Source organism: Neoarius graeffei, chromosome 16, assembly GCF_027579695.1.
Source record: "Neoarius graeffei isolate fNeoGra1 chromosome 16, fNeoGra1.pri, whole genome shotgun sequence".
Lineage (NCBI taxonomy): Eukaryota > Metazoa > Chordata > Actinopteri > Siluriformes > Ariidae > Neoarius > Neoarius graeffei.
The window spans coordinates 34,035,969-34,062,910 of record NC_083584.1 but is presented as its reverse complement, the minus strand read 5'-3'; the positions used below and the strand labels follow the sequence as shown (position 1 = coordinate 34,062,910).

Sequence of the window (26,942 nt, the reverse complement as noted above, 5' to 3'; positions counted from 1 at the left end):
AGCATCCGCGAACCCCGCAGTCTGCACGAGATGGTTCAGTCCGCCTGCGCGAGCCCGCTTCCGACGCGTGGGGATTTTTCTCAGCGCCGACGTGAACCCAATCTTCCCGTGAAAACCGTGTGATAATCGCGAACCGCCGCCGAAACACACACAAACACACATACGCACACACGCGCGCACACACAAACAACAACCCCAAACAAATCCGCAAATCCCCGCCATGGGCGCCACTTTGAAATCAGAAGGAGCGGGACTTGTCCGGACTGCCTGTGAATGCGTCGGGAGGTCGGGGAGAATACGGATTTTCGCTCTAATGAAGGCGGAAGTACCCTCGCAGCCCTGGAACCGGCTTCTGCTCTTGTACATTGCGCTGCTCGCCGCTTCGGTTCACGGCAACGGTAAGTTTTGCAGTTGGCGCGCGCGGCGCGGCGCGGTGCTTGATGCGCAAAGGGATGCACGCGCACCCCGGCTCGCTATATACATCATACACACTGTATACACTATGGACCACCTGCCGGTTTACCCTTTTCACCCTTTTCACACATATATAGAAATGTGCACACAAAAAAATGCGTTTTGTTTTTTTTTTTTTGGCGGGGGGGAAACCGACTGTGTTCCAGCTCCGTGTTATTCCTCTTCAGGAGCTGAGCAGCTCATATGAATGCAGCTGACATGATAAACCGAGGACTGGAATGATCTACACGGTCAGTTTCCTCACAGTCTAAATACGAGCTAAATATTGCGTCACGACTGCTTTATGTTGTATCATCGATGAGCCCACAAGCCGTATCTATGCGGACATTTGTGGATATGAACGCGTCATGCTGTCATAACGGATTCGGTGAAGCAAACGTCACGTTTTACACTAAAACATCTTCCATGGCAGTTTATCCCAAACTTGAACATGTGCCGAAAGTGCCTAAAAAGAAATTGGTCTGTGTGTGTGTGTGTGTGTGTGTGTGTGGAGAGAGAGAGAGGTTTTATTAGGACGGGGGCATGTGTGCGGAGGTGGGATGAGCGTTACGCACGGACAAAACGTGATTTCGGCGCAATTCTTCACCGCTTCACCACAAGGCATTCCTGCAAATCCAATTTTCTTTTTTTCTATCCACTAAGCCATATTGCATCACCTATCAATAGCCTGGAGTTCTGCGCCAGAGCGAAGTTTTAAAACTCACTTCCGGACTGTTGGCCTAATGGCTTCATAAATAGCAACAGATCATTAGAATTGAAAAAAAAAAGTCCATTCGTGCGTCATGCGCTTTCTTAAACCCATAAAGTCATATAGCTAGAAGTTTCTGATGAGCTCTATTCGTGACATTCACTGTAATCTCTCTAAGAACCCGTCCACTTTCCACACAATAATCATTTCATTTTTGCACTGGACTGAAATGCTCTAAATTGAGTCTGAGACTTTACTGATCTCTCACATCCTGCTGTGCTGCCTGCCTTTTCCTTTACCTTTATATTTTATTCCAAACATAAGCATGGTGTATTTATTGTGTTAAGGCGCGATCGGTAGTTTACTGCCTGCCTGGCTTTTTGGGTTTGATTTTCCTCGTTTGCACAGCGCCGGTAAAACGGCCCCCCAAGCAGTTGCCCTTTTTTCCCATTAAGCGGCACCAAAGCTTCACCATATCTCAGCAAAAAACAGAACTAAATCCACATGCGACACAATTTATATAATTAAACCTTTATAGCGAAAAGTAGTGAGCTTTATCCTTCATGCAGGAATGTTTTGAATTGACGGCCGTTCATTCTGATTTTGGGAAAGAAGATCGATACTAATTCAGCACCACGGACAGCGTCTTCAAGAGCTTGACATTTGGGGGATTTTATTTCCCCTCAATGATGCCCCAGATCATTCTGAAGACCTCTAGAAATCTTCTGGAAGTGAAGTGAAATAATTGAATAAATGTGAATGGTTTGAATAAAGCACTCGTCCATACAATTAAGTTCTCACTGTGGTTTGATGATGTTTGTTATGGTGCCTACAGACCGAGATTTCAGCAAGTGTGTACGTTTTTTTGCAAGCCACACTGTGTGACATTGATCTAAAACAACTTGGGTACTACAGCAATTTTGATGCGTGTAGACTGGATGATAACATTTACCGAATTGCAGGCTACAACGCAAGTCAATAGAGATACAAGAATAAAATGCCATCAGCATGCCTCATCTGTCTGTTGCACTATAGTGATAAACAATGAAGCTAAGGAAGAATTGGGTTTGGTGCCAGTGTTGTGTTGATCAGTGCACCATTTCATGCTGCATTCCTATTGGTTGATTAGGCGTAAGTCATAGCAGCAGTCACATTGTGAGATTGTCATTCTAAATGTCTGACACTGTCACAATTATATCATCTTTGACAATTCACAAAATCACAATTTTGACAACTGTCATTTTTGAACCTGTCTCACAGTGCAACTTAAGACCGCCATTTTGGGGCAACAACCAAAAATATCACCATGTGCCTTTCACATTGCTCATCTTTCATCTGGGACAGCCCAAAATTATACAGTGTATACCCACCATGAAAAAAGTTGAAGTTCAGTGTCATTTTATACACTCATACAGTGTTATGCTGCATTAACACTAATAATGTTACAAGGTGGGTGGCGCGGTGGTGTAGTGGTTAGCGCTGTCGCCTCACAGCAAGAAGGTCCGGGTTCGAGCCCCGTGGCCGGCGAGGGCCTTTCTGTGCGGAGTTTGCATGTTCTCCTTGTGTCCGCATGGGTTTCCTCCGGGTGCTCCGGTTTCCCCCACGGTCCAAAGACATGCAGGTTAGGTTAACTGGTGACTCTAAATTGACCGTAGGTGTGAATGTGAGTGTGAATAGTTGTCTGTGTCTATGTGTCAGCCCTGTGATGACCTGGCGACTTGTCCAGGGTGTACCCCGCCTTTCGCCCGTAGTCAGCTGGGATAGGCTCCAGCTTGCCTGCGACCCTGTAGAAGGATAAAGCGGCTAGAGATGATGAGATGAGATGAGATGTTACAAGGTTTATGTAGCTTTAAGATTATCTGATCACTAATAAAGGTTGAATTCAGTGCTTCAGGTATTAAGTCAACATTGGTTCACTTAGAGCTAATACTTTTTAAGTCTGGTTGAATCACTGTATCCTGCATCTTGCAGATCTCATAGATAATAGATGGCTTAGTAAAATCAGTAGCAACATCAAGCATTTCCATGATGCAACTTATTGTAAGGCTCTGTTCAGTCTTTCCTCATCATGCTGGATAAGTCTTTGAGTAAGGAGTCACTTTTTTGTTGTTACGCATCTAATAGTGTAAAATGGCAGTATTTGAGTGTGCATATTTGCTGACAATGGCGCCTAAACTATAAATGATGGAGAAGGCAGGAAGCGTAACATTTGATTTGCTTCTGGAAAAGGGCTTTTTTTCTTCTTACAGCGTACTCATTATCATGCATCACCTGGGATAGGATAAGTTCAACTCTGCAGTGACAGGTGTTTAAACAAAGCTTAAAATATCTCCTGCAGAGATTTAACTCGAGACACTAAAGCTGAGCTGCATATCTAATGTGATGTGTTTGAAACAAACAAACAAAACAATAATGCAACATGCCATCTTGTCTCATGTTGGCTTCTCTTGTATGGAGATAACTGCAGATGATGGAAAGTTCAAAATATCGTCAATATTCTTCTGTTGCATTCAGAAGTTAAAGGAGAGCAAGATTTTGAGATGCTTTATTATCGATATAATATAATGTCAGAAATGCAGCCAAGAGAACTGACTTGTCTGCTCTGAAGGAGTACTAATTGTGTAATCATGATAGTATCAAGTTTCAAGTCAAGTCAAATTTATTTTTATAGTGCTTTTAAAAATAGACATTGTCGCAAAACAGCTTTACAGAATTTTAGTAACTTTAAACATGAGCTAATTTTATCCTTAGTCTATCCCCTAGTCAATCCCCAATGAGCAAGCCTGTGGTGACAGTGGAAAGGAAAAACTCCCTCAGATGACATGAGGAAGAAACCTCAAGAGGACCCAGACTCAAAAGGGAACCCATCCTCATTTGGGTGATAACAGACAGTGTGATTATAACATTTTAACAGGTTTAGCATGAAGTCTGTTTTGTTGAAGTTATAAACTGTTCATTGATGGAGGCTTGAGTGCAAAACTGTTCATGACAGCTGCAGTCCTAAAGTTAGCAAGTTAACCTTAGTCCTCAGCCATAAAAGCATTACTGTAAGTGTCCAGAGCATCTTCCAAGTGCGACTTTCGACTGTCCATATGAGGCCGTCCTCCACAGGAGCAATGTGATGAGACTCCAACCAGACGTAGGGCATCAGGATGGATCAGGCAGGTCCGAGGAGCAGAAGAGGTCAGCATCTCGATCTCAGGATTGACTCAGAGGGACAGAGTTGGGGGGAGAAAACACAGGTTGTTAAGTATGCCCAATGTCACCTGATGAGTAAGAACAGTATACTTATTGCACTGAGTGCAAAATGTATAAATCAAAATGTATAAATCATGATAAATGATTCGACACTTAACATGATATGTCAGGTATAAACATTTAACACTGTTAAAGCAATACAATCAACAGTGCGGTGGGTTATGTTGCCTTTGCAGCCCTGAAGTTGATTATTTTCCAATTTCAGCACATCCTGAGGTGTTTTATTCTTCTTACACTCATTATCTTCCTCAATTTGCCAACTATTTTTATTGATTAATAAAGAGCAACAAATCATGTTGTTTATCTCTTTATTACTTATACTGTTATAAGCTGACATTCCTTCACCAACCTCTTTTTTTTTCCGGTTCTTGAAGTTAATAAGACAAAAAAGACTTTCCCTTGGTGGAAAACTTTCGAAAGAAAATGACAGCTTTATCTATGACTGTTAAAGCACTGATACTGGAATTGCCTTCTGAAAATGCTAAACAAATGTCACCTCACAGAAAGTGTCAACATATTGAGGATTCCACACATTTATAACCCCTTTATCAGCAGCAGCCACCATATAAGCCCCTGTGAATGAGCTCTGACTATAGAAATGATTACGTATACAGCCAGAATTACTGTCAGACATGCTGTTATAGACATTGAGCAGCACATTCTTACCGAGAAATAGTCAAGCATTTAACAATTCTGTCTATATTGAAGTCATGATGCCCAAGAACTAGGAGAAAGCAGCCCATTATATAGGTGTAAAGCACCAAAGATAGACAGCAAGTTCACTCAAGTGCTCCAGTGAACAGCTTACTGTATTTCTTGTTCAGAGTTCCATTTACAGAGGTACAATGAGCAAATGGTAGATACATGCTCTAGAAGACAGCGAAGGTTTTTCTGCGAAGGACCGTGTGCAGCTCCTGAGAGGTTGAAGTCACATGAAAAGCCATTAGGCTTAAGTGGGAACTGTATGAGCTTCACACTATTGCATTAAAATGCAGTAGAGGTCTGGTCTAACATGCACAAATAGTTGTCACTGCTGAGAAAATTAACATCAGGCCCTCTGTTTATATCAAAAACTAGCCTGGGAACATGATGCATTGCTTCACGTGAAGCCTTGTCTACTTGGAAATCCCAGTGGTGTGGTGTCAAAGTAATCATTGTACGCTGAATCCATTATTTTGATTTTCATTATGCAGAATGATGCTGTAGTCATAAATGTTAATTAAACTGAGAAAGACAGTGAGCGACCCATGTACAAGTTCAGTTTCATACTGGATGTAAAAACCATGAGACATCATAGCCCTGTTTTAACATAATGAGGTAACAGGATGTGCTGATGGCTCTCTCGTAATTGCTGTGGTGGTTTCAGGTAAATGCTGATGATGTGGTCATTATGCCAAAGTGGGTTTATAATGGCAAGAAGTGAACACAAGCATCGTCCTTTGGAGGCAATGGGCATTCCTTTCCAAACCCCATGGCGGATTCCTAATGATAATAGCACCATAGTCTCAGCTTGTACTTTCCGTTTTTGGGTTTATGTTTCTTCCTGTCATTTCACATTGCAGTCAGTGTTCTCAGATTGCATAATGGCATGAGGAGTAGGAGGTCTAAGTCAGCTACATACTCAAATTCAACTGTTTAATAGCATTTTTTAGATTGTTTAATTAAAAAAAAAGATTTAAAAAATATTCCCATGAGGATCTTCATTGCTGTGATTCCAGTGTTTGTGTTTCATGACAAGAGAATAAAAGGTACATCTCGCTACCAGCATGACATGTCATTTATATGTTAGCTTGGGTGCATGTGACATTTCCATTAACCTTAGAGCCAGATAACATGAAAATATCTTGATATAGTGATATGTTATATAACAGATGGGCCATTTCACAGCCAACCACAGCAAAACAATTTATTATAAGTCAGTTGAGTTTATGGTTTTAGTAATACTGGTATTAGTACTTATTTGGTTATGAGATGGGCGGCACGGTGGTGTAGTGGTTAGCACTGTCGCCTCACAGCAAGAAGGTCCGGGTTCGATCCCCGTGGCCGGCGAGGGCCTTTCTGTGCGGAGTTTGCGTGTTCTCCCCGTCTCCGCGTGGGTTTCCTCCGGGTGCTCCGGTTTCCCCCACAGTCCAAAGACATGCAGGTTAGGTTAACTGGTGACTCTAAATTGACCGTAGGTATGAATGTGAGTGTGAATGGTGTCTGTGTCTCTGTGTCAGCCCTGTGATGACCTGGCGACTTGTCCAGGGTGTACCCCGCCTTTCACCCGTAGTCAGCTAGGATAGGCTCCAGCTTGCCTGCGACCCTGTAGAACAGGATAAAGCGGCTAGAGATAATGAGATGAGATGGTTATGAGATTCAACGCAAGACCTTTCGGTACTTCTGTTGTGCATCATTGATTTCATACTTCACAGGCACATCTTGAGCTTATAGTATGTCAAGTTCTTTATTGGCCTATTGAAGAAAGATTGGCAGCAAGTTTGTATTTTAGCCCTGCAGCCTCTTCATTCTTCTTGAACACACCGATTTACTGCTTGCTTTTTTTTAATCTCTTGTGATTAGACTACATATTTAATCCATTCATGGCTCGAGCACAAGAGCTGTTTTGTTCTTCCTGCCTTTCTCTTCGAGCTGGAATGCTCTTTCCTTGCTAATTGGCTTTATTAGTTTCTGCATCATTTAAGTATGCCCAGTTATTTCTGACACCAGTTACAACAGTTTTCTTTTTTCTTTTTTTTAACTTTGCATTCTTTTGTAATCAAATGTAATGTTGAAGCATTTCAGGAAAGTAACACTGATTTTATATATATATATATATATATATATATATATATATATATATATATATATATATAAACATAAAGGAAAAGAAAGAGTAGTTTATGGAGTAATGGAGTGGAGAAAAAGCCAGCAGGAAAGGGGCAGCCATCATGTTTTAGTGCACAGACGGCGGGAGGTTGTTAGCTGCTCTAATCTCTGGTGATGCCGAGGATCTGTCACAGCTGTTGTACTTGAGCACAGGTGTCCATCATTCTCTGGTCTTTATCCAAGGAGCCTATTGAAACTATAGGCTCCATGTTGACAGCACAATTAAACAGGTTTCATTACATGCATTTAGCCTGTTTATAGCAATATGCTGAAACACATTTGAATACATAACAGTTTTTAATCATAACAGGGCTGTGAGGTCATTATAATGTTTATTACATAATTTACTGGAATTTATTATTAATTAAGTGATATTACACAAGCAAGAATACTGTTCTACTGAATATCAGCATGGCTCTGATTAAGCATAAGTTCTATAAACAAGAAATGAATCGTTAATAACTGGCATTTTTCACACAGTATGGACAAATACAGTATTTAGTTCTGTTAACAGAAACAGTTCCCAAAGAAACCACAGCTGAACAGAGCATTGTGTTGCCATGCAATGCACAGACTGACCTGACAGCTCATAGTAACCGTTTCAGTGGAACAAACTGTTGCTAGAATTGGGATTTTATATTTTTATCAGAAAGTTTCAATATTATAGCAAACGCAGACAACCAGAATGAGACAAAATGTAAAATGTCCCAGTATGGCTAGACTAAATATCATCACTCATGGAATGCCGCTTATCCAGTCAGATTAATGCAGTGGAACTAACATATAAATAGATTTATGCTTTAATGCTTTAATAAAATTACAGAAAGTTATATGTATTATTATTATTACTACTACTACTACTAATAATAATAATAATAATAGGGCAGCATGGTGGTGTAGTGGTTAGCACTGTCGCCTCACAGCAAGAAGGTTCTGGGTTCGAGCCCAGTGGCCAACAGAGGTCTTTCTGTGTGGAGTTTGCATGTTCTCCCCGTGTCTGCGTAGGTTTCCTCTGGGTGCTCCGGTTTCCCCCACAGTCCAAAGACATGCAGGTTAGGCTAATTGGTGACTCTAAATCGACCATAGGTATGAATGTGAGTGTGAATGGTTGTTTGTCTCTGTGTCAGCCCTGTGATGACCTGGTGACTTGTCCAGGGTGTACCCCACCTCTCGCCCATAGTCAGCTGGGATAGGCTCCAGCTTGTCTGCGACCCTGTAGAACAGGGTAAAGGCCAATTTATGCTGACAACCCAGTCCTCGCAGATGGCGTCGCAGATGGTGTCTGCGAAGCCCCCCCCCCTTCGCAGACACTCTGCGCGCACCTCCCAAAAATTGTGACCCTCACAGACAGCATCGCAGACAAGAGGGCTCTGATTGGTCCACTCTACATCCGCTGTACACGCACTTCCGCTTCCCTACTTTCCCAGTTTGTTTTGTTTTCACGACCGCCATTTTTAAAAACACGAGCGAAGATGGAGCAGCACGAAGAGCGGTTGATCGAGGAAGTGAGGAAGTACGTACATCTATATGACTCCAACACGAGCGAAGGATAACTCCGGAGGATAAACACTCCACTAACCACACCCACCAACTACTCCTAGCGATTTCGCGACTTCGCGCCCCCTTGCGTTGTGGCGGTGAATAACATCGCGCACGCCTATTACTCCCCGCTCAACGATAAATTACAACCGTCTGCGAAAAGCTATCTGTGAAAGCCTTGTCGCAAGAGCATGTAGAGCCCTTAAGCGGCTACAGATAATGGATGGATGGATGGAATAATAATAAAGGTAGAAGGGTGGTGTAGGTAGCATTACTATATCACAGCTCCAGGGTTCCTGACCTCAGGTTCCTGTCTGTGTAGAGATTTCCATGTTTTCTCTGTTTCTATGGGTTTATTCCAGGATCTCTAGCTTCCTCCCACTTGCTTGGTGGCTCAACTATGCTAAATTATCCCTAGGTGTGATTGTGTGTTCAAACACTTGTGTGCATGGTGCCCTGCAGTGGACTGGCATCCCATCAGTTTGCATTTCCACCTCTGACCAAATGTTCCCAGGATAGACTTTGGACTTACAGCAACCCTGGATAACCAGGACAAAGTGGTTATTGAAAATAAATGAATGAACGAAAGAAAAGAGGATATACTAGTCAATTATTTCATGAGTGATTTCATTATAACTCCCATGCAGCTATTGAGTGGTGTTTCAGAAATCAGTCAGGTATGCTGTCGATCTCATCTTTATGACTAACTCAGGATGTGGAGGCTCGTGTGGAATTATTTCCTGCAAAGAGCACATTAGTATGAAGACTTATAGATAAGACGTGTCATGTTTTGTGGTTGACACTACAACATAGTAAGATATGGATGAATAAATAAATGGACTCTGATTTGATCATGTATTTAAATACATGGCAGGTATTAAATGAAGTTAAATTGTTAAATAGAACATTTTAGAACATATGAGGTGTAATAAACTGTAGTTTATGCAAAGCGTCACTAGTAGATGCTTCTTCGAGTGCTTTGTCTGTCATCATGTTCTCAGTGATGGATCCAAACAAAGGCTGGCTGAATATCAGTAGTGCTACCTAGTAGGGCTGGGTATCACCAGATACCTCACGATACGATACTATGGCGATATTTTGCCCACGATAACGATAATATCACGGTACAGCGATTCTGCGATAATCGATATATTGCAAGAAATTTCAACCACATCACGATATCTGTGTCACTGAAGAAAATCAGAATTTATTGACCACTGTAAAATTACATTTCACATACATAACTACACACTCTTGCCAGACATATATTTGTCTCTATTCCACTGCTGGCAAAACCAAGAGTTGCTTCACTACAACATACAGAAAATTCCCATTTCTGTGCTAGTATTATCAACTTTTCTGTAAGCATGGACACATCAGTGCTGCTTAACAAGCAGAATCAAATTGTTTTATGAAAACTTAAAACTTGCACTGCAGACTGCACATACATTTCAGTGCTAACACTAATATCAATTTGTTCTTTGTAAACTTGAGAACATATACCTGAGAACATTTAACTTGTGCTTATTTTGCAGGAACAACACACTGTCTGAAACACATTGAAAAGTGCAGTGTGCATCTTATGGCCCTTTTCCACTACCCTTTTTCAGCTCACTTCAGCTCGCTTCAGCTCACTTCAGCCCGACACGGCTCGCGTTTCGACTACCAAAAACCAGCACGACTCAGCTCGTTTCAGCCCTGCTTAGCCCCTAAAACTCGCACCGTTTTGGAGTGGGGCTGAAGCGAGCCAAACCGTGCCGACTGAGGTTGGGGGCGTGAGCAGACACTCCCCTGTGCACTGATTGGTGAGGAGGAGTGTCCTCACATGCCCACACACGCCCCGCGAACGCGCTGGGATCTGTAAACACCGCAAACCCGGAAGAAGAATAATTATGAATTACGAGAATTTCTGAAGCCTTATGCGCCTCGCCTCATCTATACGCTCTTGCCAGTATCTGTCCGCGTTGTCGGTGACAACAAGCCACAGCACCCAGACCAGCAACACTAACGACTCCATGTCCTCCATGTTTATTGTTTACTATTCGGGTCGTGAGACTACCGCTGAAAAGCTCACTGAATCAGTGACATACAGAGCATCGTGGACGAGTTCGCGGAGCGCAAGGCTCGTCGTATGCCCTTCAAATAATGCGCGCAGTAGGCTATTGATGTTTTATTATGAGCCATGTACAGTATGTCGCCTAATGTTTTTTTGTTTCTGAGTTACATGTTCGTTTGAAGGACTTAATGTACAAAATAACATAGTTGCACCCCGTAGTGTTGAAATTGGTAAACACAGTGCATTCAGTGAGGTTTGCACCGCCCTCCTTTTATTTCTGACTCTTCCTGTCAGCGTTGCAACCTCTGAGCGCTCATTCGTATGCCCTTCAAATAATGTGTGCAGTATAGGCTATTGATGTTTTATTATGAGCCATGTACAGTATCCTAATGTTTTTTGTTTCTGAGTTACATGTTCGTTTGAACGACTTGATGTACTAAATAACATAGTTGCACCCGGTAGTGTTGAAATTGGTAAACACCGCAGTTGCGGACATTTTGTAGCCTAAAATGATGTTATGATAAGCTTTAATAAAGGGCCCGGTCATTTGCCCCGCCCCCGGCCCGGCTCTGACTTGTTCCGCCACTGTCACTGATGTCACTGTTTGCGCTGCTTAACGGCATCACATGACGTCCACCCACTTTCGCTAACTCCACCCAATGTGTCCACCCACTTCCAGCCAGCACGGTTCAGCGCGGTTGTAGTCGAAATGCAACTCCAACAGCCCCGCTCAGCTCGACTCAGCTCGACTCGGCACGGCACGGCTCAGCCGCGTTTGTAGTGGAAAAGCGGCATTAGTCTCCTACTGTGCATGCGCAGAACATATGAATTAGCAAGTTCTCATACAGACCGGTTTATTATTCAAAACAAGGCATTACAAATTATTTGACTCGGCCAAAGACTCGACCAATACGCACAAAACATAAAAATCGGCAAATGCGTGAAATACTCACCAATTTTCTATCAGCCCAGCTGATCGGTAGGACAAAACTACTGTTGAATTTTCCTACCCTCCTGGATTTCGCGTGTTGGTAACTCGCCAGCGCCCCCTATAACGATCCCACAATTTCCTTGCGCGCTCCACCCGGATGTGACGTGAAGTGGAACTGCTTTAACTGTATCGAGAGCGCCTCGATTCGCTCTCTCATGTTCTGACTACTGGAGTGGTCGGACGGACTGTAGGCACGCAAGCTACAGTGTTGAGACTAACCGCTATTGTCTGAGAACAGCCTGTTCAAATTAGTTTCGGCCGAACTTTTGAACGACCCGCTAAGTTTCAGCGATATAGTGGTTTCGATTCTAAACCTTTGCAAAGTTTAACTACAGTTAAGTAGTTTTCCACGCTAAGAGGCATTTGCGGACAGCTTCGCTCCTCTCAGCCTTTTTCTCGTCGACGCATCACCGGAGGTTTCTCCTGAAGCACTGTGGGCCAGCTAGGCCTTCATCTCCCTGCTTCGTTAGCCGCGGTTGGACGCAACGCGCCGCTAACCTCCTCTCCTCGGACTGCGACCCTCAGCGCGGACATCGGAGAAAGAACTTCCATCGCATTGAGTAGGCACTTGGGCAAATTTTTAATTTGTAGCTTATTCAGATGGTTGTTAGGGTCATGTTTAAGCTTTGAGCTATTTAGCATACCCGCTCAGACACGGAAGGTGTTTGTTTGTTTTTATTGTTTGTTTGTTTGTTTTTATTGTTTGTTTTGGTTCTGTTTTTTTTCTTTGAACTTGTTAGACAGGGTATCTTGCATGATATCTTTCCTTAACTCCATTGCTAGCTTCCCTATCTGATTAGCAGCGCAGCGACAAGTTTGTTATTTTAAGCTCCGAGGCTAGACCGCTACAAGGCCTAGTTCTCTCCATCCAACACATATACACACTCTCTCACACTCTTTCTCTCTCTCTCTCTCTCTCTCTCTCTCGCGTTGAGTTCTTTGCCTAGATAGTCTGTTGGAAATTGTTGTTAAGTGCAGTGTTTGGATCCAGCTGTAGCGTGGTCAGATTCTCCTTAGCAACTTATTGCTAGCTACCTCAGGGTGATACGCTAGCTGGTAGGCTTGTGTTCTCGACTAGGCCTGCAGGCGCCATTTTTCCGACGCCATTTTGATACCTTCCTCATTGAGTTACCTGTGATACGACACCTAGGCACTGACCGCCATTTTGTTTAAGCATTGCCAGAGTGGCTAGTCATTAGCATCTGCCCACAGATACCTACACAAAGCACACATTAGCCACAGAGCTAATCCTTTGTTCTATTTAGCTAACATTCCTTTGTTTTAGCTAACATTCCTTTGTTTTAGCTAACGACAAGCTAGGTCACACACACACACACACACGCATCGGCTTGCCCTAGCCTCACACACGCACACACAAGGGATTCTTTTCTTTTTCCTTCTATCTCTTTCTCTCTCTCTTTCCCTCAAATTTATAGTCCAGGTGTAATTGTTCCATTGTTTTGTCTTGTTATTACCTTTGCTGACATTGAATGTATTTTGAGTTTATTATTATTAGTGAGTAGTAGACAAATAAAAGCTAATAAAATTGAATTGCATTTTACTTGTTCCTGTTGTTTATTCACAAGGTCAACTATTTAGAACTCCTTTTTCCTTCAGAATTTAGCTTTTGTATACAACTGGGTTTCCCATCTAATACAGAGCTACCATTAATCTTGAATGTAACCATTCACGGTGAGTGTTAAGATTAATAATTTAAGATTTTATGAGACTGATCTTTATTTATAAATTGATTAATTTAATTATCAATTATCACATAATTTATAATTTAATTAATCCCAATTCAACCTACATTAAAGTGGTGCCCCGTGTGAGGAATAGTTTAATGACCTTGTGAATTTCTCAACAATAACTTGTAAACTGCTGTATACCCAAAATCAACTGCCAAGGTATAACACAGATGACTTTAATGGTGAATCATTAACAGTGTGTTAATCACAGAACTGAAATTCAGCTGCCAACCACAGTTAGCTGATAAACTGGTTTAATTGATTAGTACCTTAGAGTAATATCTAATCCAAGTACTTAATTAATATCAATAATAATCATTATTGTTAACTAATATTATTAATTGAGCTAATTAATACAAGTGAAACATTAGTGAAAACAAAGTAGCTAAGAAACCACATCAATTATTTAGCAACTTGGATTAAATTAAATTCTAACCTAATCAACACCTAGTATTAATTTCCTTTAAGTTAATTAATACATTTCGAACAAAATGTCGCGTTCCCCATCAAGGGAGTCAGAAGGGCCCCTCCTCTCTCTCTTCGACGTTGTAGGTGATTTAGGCCAAGTCCCGGAGGATAGGAGAAATTACTTCTGTGATCTGGACCAAAAGGCTCGCTTTGATGAAATACACATAGCCGTTAGGGAACTTAAGGAGCGTACTATGACTCTCCCAGAAGGGCTACCCAAATTGTTCATGATCTACTATAAGGAAATGGAACATGTGTGTATGATCCTCGAACAAGAGAAAAGAACACTAAAACGACAACTGGCCGAAGCTCAAAGGAGAGCAGAAAGCGCGGAGAGTAGCCTCGTGGGCCTGAGAGCCACACAAGATGAACTAAAGCGCGAAATAGAATACCTCAGAGAAGAAGTGACGCAAGCACGTCGCTCAGATGAGGGATCGGCCAAACCCTCCCAAGAACAGAGTTCCGCTCTGGAGGAGGAAGAACCTGAGCTTAGAACGGTAGATCAGACACCGCACTCAAGCTCAACTCGCGTGAAAGTTGCGCGATCGCCACCTCGTGGCGCTGGGAGTTTTTACTTTACTCCCCACTACACCCCCTCGCGCTTCAATATCGCTGCAGCCTCTAGCCCGCAGAAAACGCCGCGCTACGTACCCTCAGACTCCTCTGACGGAGAGGCCGCCTACAAGCCGAAACGCAGACATAGGCGATATGAGAGCAGCTCAAATAGCGAAGACAGCGAGGACCCCTACGGGTCAAAATCAAAACGCCTCGTCGCAGAACGCAAAACTAGGATCCGCCAAATCGACGTCCTTGCGAAAGACATAGAGCGTTTTGAGCCGGAAAATCATAGACACCGAAGCGTTAATGATTATTTCCGGGAAATCGAGCGTAGCCTCCTGGACCTGCCAGAGGCTACGTCGCATGAAAAGGCCAGACTAGTCTGGAAAACTTTAGGTAGTGGCGTACGAGCATTCGTTGAGACCTTACCGCAGTCAGTCCTCGACAACTACAAGAAGATACGCAAGTACTTGAAAGAGGAATACTCGTTGTACGAGGACGAGACTGCTGCGACGATGGGTGCCATTCTGATCAGACAGAAACGAAGCGAACACCCTCGCGAGTACTACCGTCGGCTCCGTGCAGCGTACTTTCAGGGCAGAAGCGAGCCCGGGCTAGAGGAAGATCGCAACTTCAAGTCCCTCTTCCTCCATAACCTTCACCCGTGCATCCGTAACCAAGTAACACTCGCGTGTCGCCAGCGCCCCCATACTATGAGAGAAATGCGTCGCACCGCACAACTAACGTGGGAGACGTTCGTCCGACCCACGGACCGCCACGAGGACGATCTCAGAGTCCTCAGCCTATATGAGCAGGAAGGTCAGTCCTTAGGCCTAGAAGGGGGTGAAGCCCCAAACCGCGGGCCCCCTTGGGCGAACCCAAACCCCGGCCACCAGACGTCGAGTCAACCCAAAGGTAACTGGAAAGTTCGACAAGCTGGAGCCAAGGGGGAACAGGGCCCCAACGCCAAAGGGCAAGGTAACCGCAAACCTGGCAGTCACGGCCCTAAATCTCAGAATAGCGGACAGTCAAGGCCCCATCGCAACTCCTCTCGAAGGGAGCGGAGCCCTAAGCTAGCTACCGCTAAACAAGCCAACCAAGAGCCGCTTGGGATGGCAGAACTGAGGACCGAATTAGCACGAGTTAAACAACTGCTGAGCAATAAGAACAGGAAGGGTAAGCCGAGCAAGGACAGGGACGAACCGTCAGCATGACTAGGCCGGGACCCATCCCCACCACCACCGCGTGTCTACCTCGTGGGGTGGGGAAAGGATCCCTGCCCAATAGGCAGCGATGAGTTGAAACCACCCCCTCCGTTAGTGAAGCCTGACCCGCAGGATGCACCCCTGACGCAGTTTCTTGGAGATTTGGTTAGGAAAGGCAACGCCAAGCGTATCTATACCCCAGTTGTGGTAGAAGGCAACGTTTCCCTCCAAGCTCTCTTAGATACCGGGTCAAAAATCACCCTGATGTGTTCCAAAGTCTTCGCAGAGGTTTCTGATGCGCGGCGCGCGCAAGGTAGACCCATCAGAACCGAACGTTGTGACGTCAACTTGGTTAGCTTCACCCAGAATCAAGCCCCAGTAACAACCATTGCATGGTTAGAACTCACCTTCCAGGGCATGTCCATCACTCACCCCACTTACATCTGCTCTGTTGGTGTAGAACCGTTCCTCATTGGCCAAGACCTACTAGATAGGCTAGCGCCCCTCATTGACTGTCGTCGTGGGCAACTGTGGGCCCAGGTCGCGTCCCCACAGACCCCAGATCCTCGTCGTCACGATCGAGCCTGTTGCGATGAAGTTAGGGTGGAGGCTACTCCACCGATAGCTGAGTCAGGGCAGGTCCCCGAGAACCTCGAGACCACTCCGCTCCACCCTGAGCCGAGTCAAGACGCACCAAACTCAACCGACACTCCTCTCAACCGCAACGCGCTTGATGGCCACCCGTCTTTCCTTTGCTTTCTTGGCGAATCTGCCCCAACCAGGTACTACCCCTGGATATCTGGCAACATTATTGTCAACGGCGTCACGGCACCTGGCGTCAGGTTAGCGCTTTGGTCAGAGAAGTCAGCCATCAGCCAAACGTGGTTCGACATAGTGCGTCAGAGCACTCCTTCCGCTGTCTTTGTGCAGAAGAGCCACCGGCTACTGTCAGCCGAACAACCCCAGAGCCCCATCAAAGCCACAGGCGTCTGCGCCGTGTCGCTCGCCATCGGTCAGAGAGAATTCCTTCATTTCTTGAGTGTCGTCCCCGGACTTCCTGACCCACTGGTCATTGGGGCAGACATCTTGGTCAGACTGGGAGCCCAACTGGACCTAGTCAACCGGGTCATCTGGACCCAAGCCGACGCTGCTAAGCACCCGTTCCAAGCTGACCCGGAACAAATGCGGTCAGGACAAACGATTCCCCAAGCCTGCCATGTCGCTAGCGAATTTGACATCGTCATTCCCGCTAGGACTGCTGGTTCCCCTCTTAAGCTGGTCATCATGAAAGACCAACAGTTTCGTAGCTCCCAGGCGTTCTTCCAGCCTCTCAGATTCTTCATGGAGCTCGATTTAGCCGTGTGTGGGACTCCGCTGCTTGAAGTGAGTCATCGTTCCGCTTACCTCCTGGTTCAAAACTCCACGCGGGACGCCATCACGATCCCCGCCCGTCGGCCTTTAGGCCTTCTGATAGACCAGGCATTCCATGACTTTGAACTCACCATTCCAGTCATTGGTGAGCTGCCAACGCCGGACACTCATTCCGATCCAGTGGAACCTCCCTGGATCACTCTTCCTTTCCACATGATCCACGTCGAACCTCACATCATGCTTTGCGACGAGCGCATAGTCATGACCAAAACTGACACCCCGAAACACATGCTGGTGTACGCTCTTGCCACGCAATCGAGCAACGACACCCCTGCAACTGAGGTCGTCGATTCAGCTCTAGGTGAACCGTACCCAGGCTTCGAACGAGAAGTTCAACAACAGCTGGTGAAAGCTGACAGCCTGACCACGGACGCCCAGAGACGACAGCTCCGTGAACTGTTCTACGACTTCAAGGCGATCTGGGCGCGAGATTCCAATGACTGCGGAGTCACGGACATCCACACCGTCCGAATCCCAACAGATCCGAACGCTCCACCGACGTTCGTGCGGCAATACAAAATCCCGTTAGCCGCATACGACTCAATACAAGAAACACTGGACACTCTGCTGGAAAAGCAGATCATTCGTGAGTGTAACTCGACTTACAACTCCCCCTTATGGCCAGTGCTGAAACCGAACGGCAAGTGGCGTCTCACCATTGACTATAGGCAGCTGAACAAGCAAGTGCCCTTGTCAAGATGGCCCATGATCCATCTGGATCAAGAACTTGCCAAGGTGAAGGGTGCAAAGTTCTTCTCCACCGCCGACGTGGCGAGTGGATTCTGGACCATGCGCGTGGATCCAGCTGACCAGCACAAGCTGGCCTTTTCCTTTGGGAACCGCCAGCTAACTTTCAACCGATGTCCGTTCGGCTACGCGAACTCCCCCGCTGAATTCAACATCTTCTTGCATAAGGCAATGAGCGATGCCGCAGCTCGTGGCAACTTGATCTATGTCGATGACATCCTCATTAGGTCACAGACTTTTGATGCACACCTCGAAGAGATACGCCATGTTCTGTCCCAGCTGTCCAGAGCAGGAGCGAAGCTCTCTGTCACCAAAGGGCAGTGGTGTCGCACCAAAGTTGAATACGTTGGACTGTGCGTCGGGCCAGATGGCATTGAACCCCAGTCAGGGAGGGTGCGGGCTATCCAAGATATCAAAGCCCCATCCAACGTACCCGAACTCAGGAGCTTCTTAGGGGTCTGCAACTACTCCCGACAGTTCATCGAGGACTACGCGGAGATAGCACGACCGCTCACCGAGCTCCTCCGGAAGGATAAACCCTTCCAGTGGAGTGAGCCTCAAGAACTCGCGTTCAAGAGCATGAAGCAGAAGCTCTGCTCTGCTCCCTGCCTCGCGTATCCCGACAAAGACAAACCGTTCTTCTTGGAGGCTAGTTTCTCCACCCACTGCCTGAGCGCTGCACTGTCACAGCAGCATGACAAAGATCGCCGTGTCGTAGCATACGCCAGTCGGCCCCTCAGTGCTGTGGAGTTGAAATTTTCAGACTGCGAAAAAGCCCTGCTGGCCACGGTCTGGGCCGTTGAACACTTTCGCAGTTACATTGGTGGCCAGAAGGTGGTGATAGAGACCAATCATCAACCGGTCTCGTTCTTGAACAGCCAGAGGCTGAGAGAGGGAAGAGTTTCGAACAGTCGCATCGCAGCTTGGATGATGGCACTACAGGGCTACGACGTCGAGGTGAAGTACGCCCAGAACCACAAGATGGCGCTTGGCCGAGGCCTGGCGGAATGCCAGCATTGCGACTGCGAGAATAGTCCGGATCAAACCGAACTAACAACCGTACCTGCTCTCCCCTCCGACCACCACTACTATGACGAGAACGTCTGCAAAGACCTCCCCACCGCTTACATAGATGGATGCTCATTCCATCATGAACGCAAAGTCCAAGCCGGTGTCGGTATCGTATGGGCGAACGGCCCTATACAAGGGAAATACCAACATCGACTCGGGGCTAAGACTAGCCAATATGCGGAGGTAGCAGCCGTGCTCATCGTCCTGCAACAAGCTGCCCGTGAGAACATCAAGCGGTTAGTCCTCTGCTCTGATTCAAATTATGCCAGGCATAGCTTCGTCTCACACTTTCCCTCGTGGAAGGTGCAGGACATGAAAAATGCAAGGGGCAAGGAAGTGAAACACTCCGAACTCTTCCTAGCATGCGATCGACTCGTAACCGAACAGGGAATGTGCGTCTATTGGAAGAAGGTGAAGGGACATTCTCAAGTCCCAGGACCTGACAAAGTCGGTAACGATGAGGCAGATGGCCTCGCCAAAGCGGGAGCCGTAGACGGCCCCCTTTGGGAATTCCAGCCGCCATGGCTTCCCGAGACGCCACGCCATGACGTAACCGCGATTACTCGCCGACAGGCTAGAGCAGGTCAAACTGACGCAGTACCCCAAGCAGGAACAGTGCAACTCGGCCGACTGCCCCAGGATGCCGACCTGGTGTCTATGCAGGAAAGGGATCCCGTGATCCACCAAATCCGTAAGTTCCTTGCGGACCCCGTGGCGTCCCCAATTTCCCCACAAGAGTTGCAACAGTCCCGAGACTTAAACCACCTTCACAATCTCAAAAACGGCTTAAAACTCGAGAAAGGACTCCTGGTGTACACACCACGCAACCAGGGACCTCCCCGGTGGGTCGTGCCCACAGATCATAGGGGGGTCATGTTGCAGTACGCTCACGACAGCCCGTGCGGGGGCCATAGGAACGCTCAGGCGACCTACCAGACACTCCAACAGATTGTCTATTGGCCCTTCATGATTCAGGACGTTACTGAGTATGTCAAAGGGTGCTTGATTTGCTGCCAATTCCGACCAGCCCAACCGTTGAACCGCGCCCCACTGCAAAGCAAAGGCATCTCATTCCCCTGGTCTAATCTCCAGATAGACTGGGTCGGACCGGTGCCGAAATCAGCTCGAGGTAATAAGTATCTCCTGACCGTCACTTGCGCGTTCACGAAGTGGGTGGAATGCTTGCCCGCCCCAAACGAAACCGCAGAGACCACCGCTCTCCTTCTTATGAACCATGTGTTCAGCCGTTGGGGCTTGCCCCTATCCATTGATTCCGACCGAGGTACTCATTTCACCGCAGAGGTCATGAGAGTGTTGTGGGAGATGCTCGGAGTCGAGGCAAAATTCCACATCGCGTATCATCCTCAGTCTTCCGGTCAGGTCGAACGCGCCAACCAAACCATCGTGAGCATGCTTCGCAAGTATGTGAGTCACCATGGCAAAGATTGGGACATCAAACTCCCTCTGGTGCTGATGGCCATTCGGTCCACTCCTCACCGCACCACCGGAGTCACCCCGTTCGAAATGATGACTGGCCGTGAAATGGTTCTTCCCTTACACCTCCTCTACCGACCAGAGGACCTAAGCGTCGCCACTGCGTACACCGCACACCAGTACGTCACCGACTTGCAACGCCACTTGCAGGCCACATTTGCGTGGGCCCAGGAACACCTCGAAAAGAGTGCGAAAGGACAGAAAGCTTACTACGACAGAAAGGCGACACACCGTGAGTACGAAGTAGGCGACAGAGTCCTATACTTCAATTTCACCAAACCGGTAGGAGTAGCCAGAAAATTCTTACCCCGTTGGTCCGGTCCTTTCGAAATCGTCGGTAAACTGTCCCCCGTCGCCTACCGCATCAAAACTTCGAAGCCCAGCCAGGCGCCTTCGTATAGATGGGTCCATAGCAACCAAATAAAGCTTTTTGAGCAGTCCACACTCCATAGGGGGGTGGACAAACAATAAGTTATAGCCTGCCCAACTTAGTTGCATGCCTCTCAATCCATAAGCGTGCATCTATAAGTAACCACCCTCGTTACCACTCAAATCGGAATAACAAACTCCTGTATGTTGCAGAATGGCCCCTCTCTGGATCCTCGGCATCTTCCTAGTCCTGCAGACCACATTGGCCGGTAACATAGTGGAACCAGGTCCGCCGAGTGGCATCGTTCTCCAAGATGCCCCAGGACTGCTCCTCACCAATTGCCGCGTCCATACCCAGCGCGTGTACACCCGCCTCGATCCTTGGGACGTGTACCGTAAGCATTTTAGATCGCCCACACAAACAAACCTCGAAACCGGGCCTGACTCCGAGATTGGGTCCAACATCGAACACGCCAAGCGTACCACAGTTCACATGCTCGAACAGTTACAGAAGTTCATAGTCACTGAGGAGGAACTCAGCGGCAAAACACGCCCTAAACGGTTCCTCGGAGGACTACTTACTGCTGCATCCGCCATTGGCTCTCTGTTCTCAATGGGCCTCTCTGCCGTTAACACCGTTAGCCTAACCGCGGTCAAACGAGAAATGAACATTCTTAAGGAAGAAATGCCAGAAATCCAGGGTAGACTACTAACTCAACAGGAGGAGCTGCAGGGCCTAGGCAAAACCCTGCAGGGAACCATACTAACCGTTAACATGCATTCTACATTAATCAAGAACACAGTACATGCCGTAGACAGGCTAGCAGCAATCATGAGAAGCGAAGTCAAGTACGTCCGAGTAATCCGAGACCTAATGCAGGACCTGATGAGAGAAGTAAGTAGCTCTCTCAGCACCCTGAGTGGAGGTAAAATCCCACCATATTTGATACCCCTCAGCATGGTTGACAGCATACTCCGATCTACTACCACGACTAACGTTTACTCATCACAGATTCATCTGGCTTATAGTCTTGGCAGTGCTATCCCCATTTTTGTGAACCCTCAAAACCTAGAAATAGGCTTCATCCTCAATCTCCCCGTTATTGAACGGCAAAACATATACAGAATCAAATCTGTCCTTAATGTAGGTTTCTGGAACAACGACGTACACGTACGTTTGCAGACACCTTCCACCATAGCCTATCACGATGACAACCCCTCTATCTACCTCGTCCCTAATTTAGACATGTGCACCTCTACCAAAGATATCCACTGGGTCTGCCCCAGCAATCCCTTTATCCGAGACACCACAGACCGTCTCTGTGGATTGACAAAAGTCCCCGAGCAGAAGTGTGCAGGCAAATTGTCTATTAAAGATGAAGGAATAGGAACTAGAGTAGAAAGAGCTGGTAATCGGTGGCTAATCAACACTCCCCAAACTGAGATTCTGGTATCATATGATCAACATAACACTGCCACTAGAATGAAGATCCCTAACGAAACCTCTCTCCTAAGTGTCCCACTAGGAGCCACTGTTCACGTGGGTGACATCACCCTCCATCACCTTAGCGCTGACCAGTATGAGACCGAGATAGAAATGCCCGATGCCTTCCCAGGTCACGAACTTGAGATAAACTCCACCCTCCAAGCACAACTACTGCTGGAAGGGACCAAAACCGTGCAATTCGATCTTAAGCCCACTGGCATCGCTACCACTTTCTTGAATAACCGCGCAAACCCTTCGTCCGATCAAGGATCTTTAATAAGCCGAATTGCGCTGGGATTTCTAGCTAGCGGTTGGGTTATCACAGTCTTCATAGCCATCACTCTACACAGGTACATACTGACACTACACCGCAAACTGGACAAAATGATCTACGCACCTGAGAAATTAGATCGTGGCATTGTCCGATTCTCCATCAGGCCTAAGGCCTCCACTAACTTTCTTGAAGAGTAGGCTTGCTAACACGCTAACTAACCCCTCTTTTCCATTTTCCTTTATGGAGTTTTGATTATTTTTGTTTGCTGTGTGAAATATTGTATGTAGAAGGTAGTTAAGTAGCCATAGTGTAATTGTTTTCATGTCCAAGTGCCTATGCTTTCATGCCCAAGTGCCTATGCATCTTATGGACTGTATGAAATGAATTGAACTGTTGAACTGTGTCTGAAAGACTTTTCACAGAAAGGACCCTTGGAACTACCTCATTGTGGAACTACCTCATTGTGGATTACTAGGGACCGTGGGTCGCAGACTAAACACCATGTGCCCATAGGGTATCACTCCTTTCAGCGCCTATGGCCAAGGGGGGAATGTTGGTAACTCGCCAGCGCCCCCTATAACGATCCCACAATTTCCTTGCGCGCTCCACCCGGATGTGACGTGAAGTGGAACTGCTTTAACTGTATCGAGAGCGCCTCGATTCGCTCTCTCATGTTCTGACTACTGGAGTGGTCGGACGGACTGTAGGCACGCAAGCTACAGTGTTGAGACTAACCGCTATTGTCTGAGAACAGCCTGTTCAAATTAGTTTCGGCCGAACTTTTGAACGACCCGCTAAGTTTCAGCGATATAGTGGTTTCGATTCTAAACCTTTGCAAAGTTTAACTACAGTTAAGTAGTTTTCCACGCTAAGAGGCATTTGCGGACAGCTTCGCTCCTCTCAGCCTTTTTCTCGTCGACGCATCACCGGAGGTTTCTCCTGAAGCACTGTGGGCCAGCTAGGCCTTCATCTCCCTGCTTCGTTAGCCGCGGTTGGACGCAACGCACCGCTAACCTCCTCTCCTCGGACTGCGACCCTCAGCGCGGACATCGGAGAAAGAACTTCCATCGCATTGAGTAGGCACTTGGGCAAATTTTTAATTTGTAGCTTATTCAGATGGTTGTTAGGGTCATGTTTAAGCTTTGAGCTATTTAGCATACCCGCTCAGACACGGAAGGTGTTTGTTTGTTTTTATTGTTTGTTTGTTTGTTTTTATTGTTTGTTTTGGTTCTGTTTTTTTTCTTTGAACTTGTTAGACAGGGTATCTTGCATGATATCTTTCCTTAACTCCATTGCTAGCTTCCCTATCTGATTAGCAGCGCAGCGACAAGTTTGTTATTTTAAGCTCCGAGGCTAGACCGCTACAAGGCCTAGTTCTCTCCATCCAACACATATACACACTCTCTCACACTCTTTCTCTCTCTCTCTCTCTCTCTCTCGCGTTGAGTTCTTTGCCTAGATAGTCTGTTGGAAATTGTTGTTAAGTGCAGTGTTTGGATCCAGCTGTAGCGTGGTCAGATTCTCCTTAGCAACTTATTGCTAGCTACCTCAGGGTGATACGCTAGCTGGTAGGCTTGTGTTCTCGACTAGGCCTGCAGGCGCCATTTTTCCGACGCCATTTTGATACCTTCCTCATTGAGTTACCTGTGATACGACACCTAGGCACTGACCGCCATTTTGTTTAAGCATTGCCAGAGTGGCTAGTCATTAGCATCTGCCCACAGATACCTACACAAAGCACACATTAGCCACAGAGCTAATCCTTTGTTCTATTTAGCTAACATTCCTTTGTTTTAGCTAACATTCCTTTGTTTTAGCTAACGACAAGCTAGGTCACACACACACACACACACGCATCGGCTTGCCCTAGCCTCACACACGCACACACAAGGGATTCTTTTCTTTTTCCTTCTATCTCTTTCTCTCTCTCTTTCCCTCAAATTTATAGTCCAGGTGTAATTGTTCCATTGTTTTGTCTTGTTATTACCTTTGCTGACATTGAATGTATTTTGAGTTTATTATTATTAGTGAGTAGTAGACAAATAAAAGCTAATAAAATTGAATTGCATTTTACTTGTTCCTGTTGTTTATTCACAAGGTCAACTATTTAGAACTCCTTTTTCCTTCAGAATTTAGCTTTTGTATACAACTGGGTTTCCCATCTAATACAGAGCTACCATTAATCTTGAATGTAACCATTCACGGTGAGTGTTAAGATTAATAATTTAAGATTTTATGAGACTGATCTTTATTTATAAATTGATTAATTTAATTATCAATTATCACATAATTTATAATTTAATTAATCCCAATTCAACCTACACGCGCATGCACAGTAGGCTTGGTAGGACAAATCCAAGAGGTAGGATAACTTTACAGAACACCGGCTCACTGTTTTTTTCTCCTTTCCTTTGGAATCCAAAGTGCCTCCAAACATCTTCCTTAAAGTTCGGCGGCGTCTCTAAGTTTACGTTAACAGCCATGCTTGCTTGTTTTTTTTCCTCATTGCAACCGCCGGGGAAAAAAGAGAAGACGAAGAGTGCCTTGCAGTGAGGGAGCGGCACAGCGACACTTCGCGGAGCGGAGGTACGGAAGTCGTACTGGATTTACAACCCGTCTGAAACATGATTTATTATTTGAAAACATATCGATATTCAAATTTTGAGTATCGATATTGAATCAGAAGACAAAGTATCGCGATATATCGCCGTATCAATATTTTTGCACACCCCTACTACCTAGTGGAGAATCTTCAGTTTTCTACTCAGAGTCTGCAAGTGTGTAAATGAGTGCGATAGAAAGCCAAGCTCATTGATGTTGGTCCAATGTTTTATGGACACTGGTTCAATACCAGTAGGCCTCAGGATAAAACTAAATGTGCCTGAGTCAGCCAGTGAAAAGAGACAACCCTGAATACCAAGAAGCATTCAGAACAAATGAGAAAATACAGATCAGTAAACAGATACAAAGAAATGTCAAATCTCTGTGTGCATTTCCTCTTCAGTGTTTATAAAATAAAAGAAACATGATGTTTGCTTAAATCCCATATTGATTCACACTGTTCATATTTTGTTTATCATTGTTGTTTTACTGAACACATTATTTTACCTTTGAAAGTGTTGAATTTGAGCATCAGGATTGTTGCTGATGTATTTCATCCAGTGAACCCAGAGCTAGGGGACAGAGGAGACATTACCATAGTCTCCATTACTGTAGCCTCCATTACTGAGATTATGCTAGCATCAACTCTGATATTAGTGCAGTATCAGTAGACATACTTTGGTGGGGAGCACAGTGGTCCAGCTCCTGGGTCCTTAGTTCTTGAGCTCAGGTTATGGTCTGTGTAGACTTTCACATCTACTCCTGCAGACTCCCAGTGTCCTGTGGGTTTCCTCTAGCATCTCTAGCTTTCTCATACCTCTCAAAAAACATGCTGGCAGTTGATTTGGCTCTCTAGGGTATAATCCCACCTCACAGGGATGGATCCAGCCCAATAATCTGACAGATACACATTTACAGAAATACAGGGTGTTTCAAAAAATTTTATATTATTTGAGATGTAAATATCCCAGAAACTACATAGTCTAGGCAAATGAAACTGAACAGGCTTAATATTGAGCAATATAAGATTTCTTCCTCAAAATATGAACGAGGAATTCAAAGGTATATGGATTCCATGAAAGATTTCACAAATTTTCAATATTTGTGAACCCACTCGACCGTCTCTTCCAATGCTGGTGGTCGTCCAGATCCTTTTGCCCTGCACAGACAGCCTTCCTCTTTCAACTTTTTGTGCCGTGTCCAAATCTGCATTGCAATTGGTGCATTTTGAGAGAATTCTCTCATAAATGCATGCTGCACAGTCTTGTTTGACTGTGTTCGAGCATAATCTAACACACAAAATGCCTTTTCTTTTCCAGTGAATGGCATTTCTATACCTAAAAAGATTTTAAAAAAACATTAAACATAAAATTTTCACCTGTTTCCACACATGCTATTAAAATTTAAGGTCAATTGAATGAGAATTGGCAAAGTTATTAGATTGTGAAATTATATCACATTTTTTAAAACACCCTGTATTTTCACTAATTTTACCAGATCGCTATGGATTTTTGTTTTTAATATATGCTAATAAACATTATCAAGTCAATACACCATGTACGACAATGCTTCATTGATTAATATCATACTACTGGAGCATTGTTTTTGTATTGCAC

The 26,942-nt window shown here is 45.5% G+C and overlaps 1 protein-coding gene across 1 annotated transcript in view; it reads left to right on the top strand.

The window, feature by feature from the left end:
* The first annotated feature begins 220 nt into the window (after positions 1–220).
* The window catches only part of csmd2 (CUB and Sushi multiple domains 2), a 755,566-nt gene continuing 728,844 nt past the window's right edge, over positions 221–26,942 (top strand). The window contains exon 1 of the mRNA XM_060942244.1: positions 221–392. Within this exon, the coding sequence (XP_060798227.1) occupies positions 221–392 (172 nt within the window). The remainder of the gene's footprint in view (positions 393–26,942) is intronic.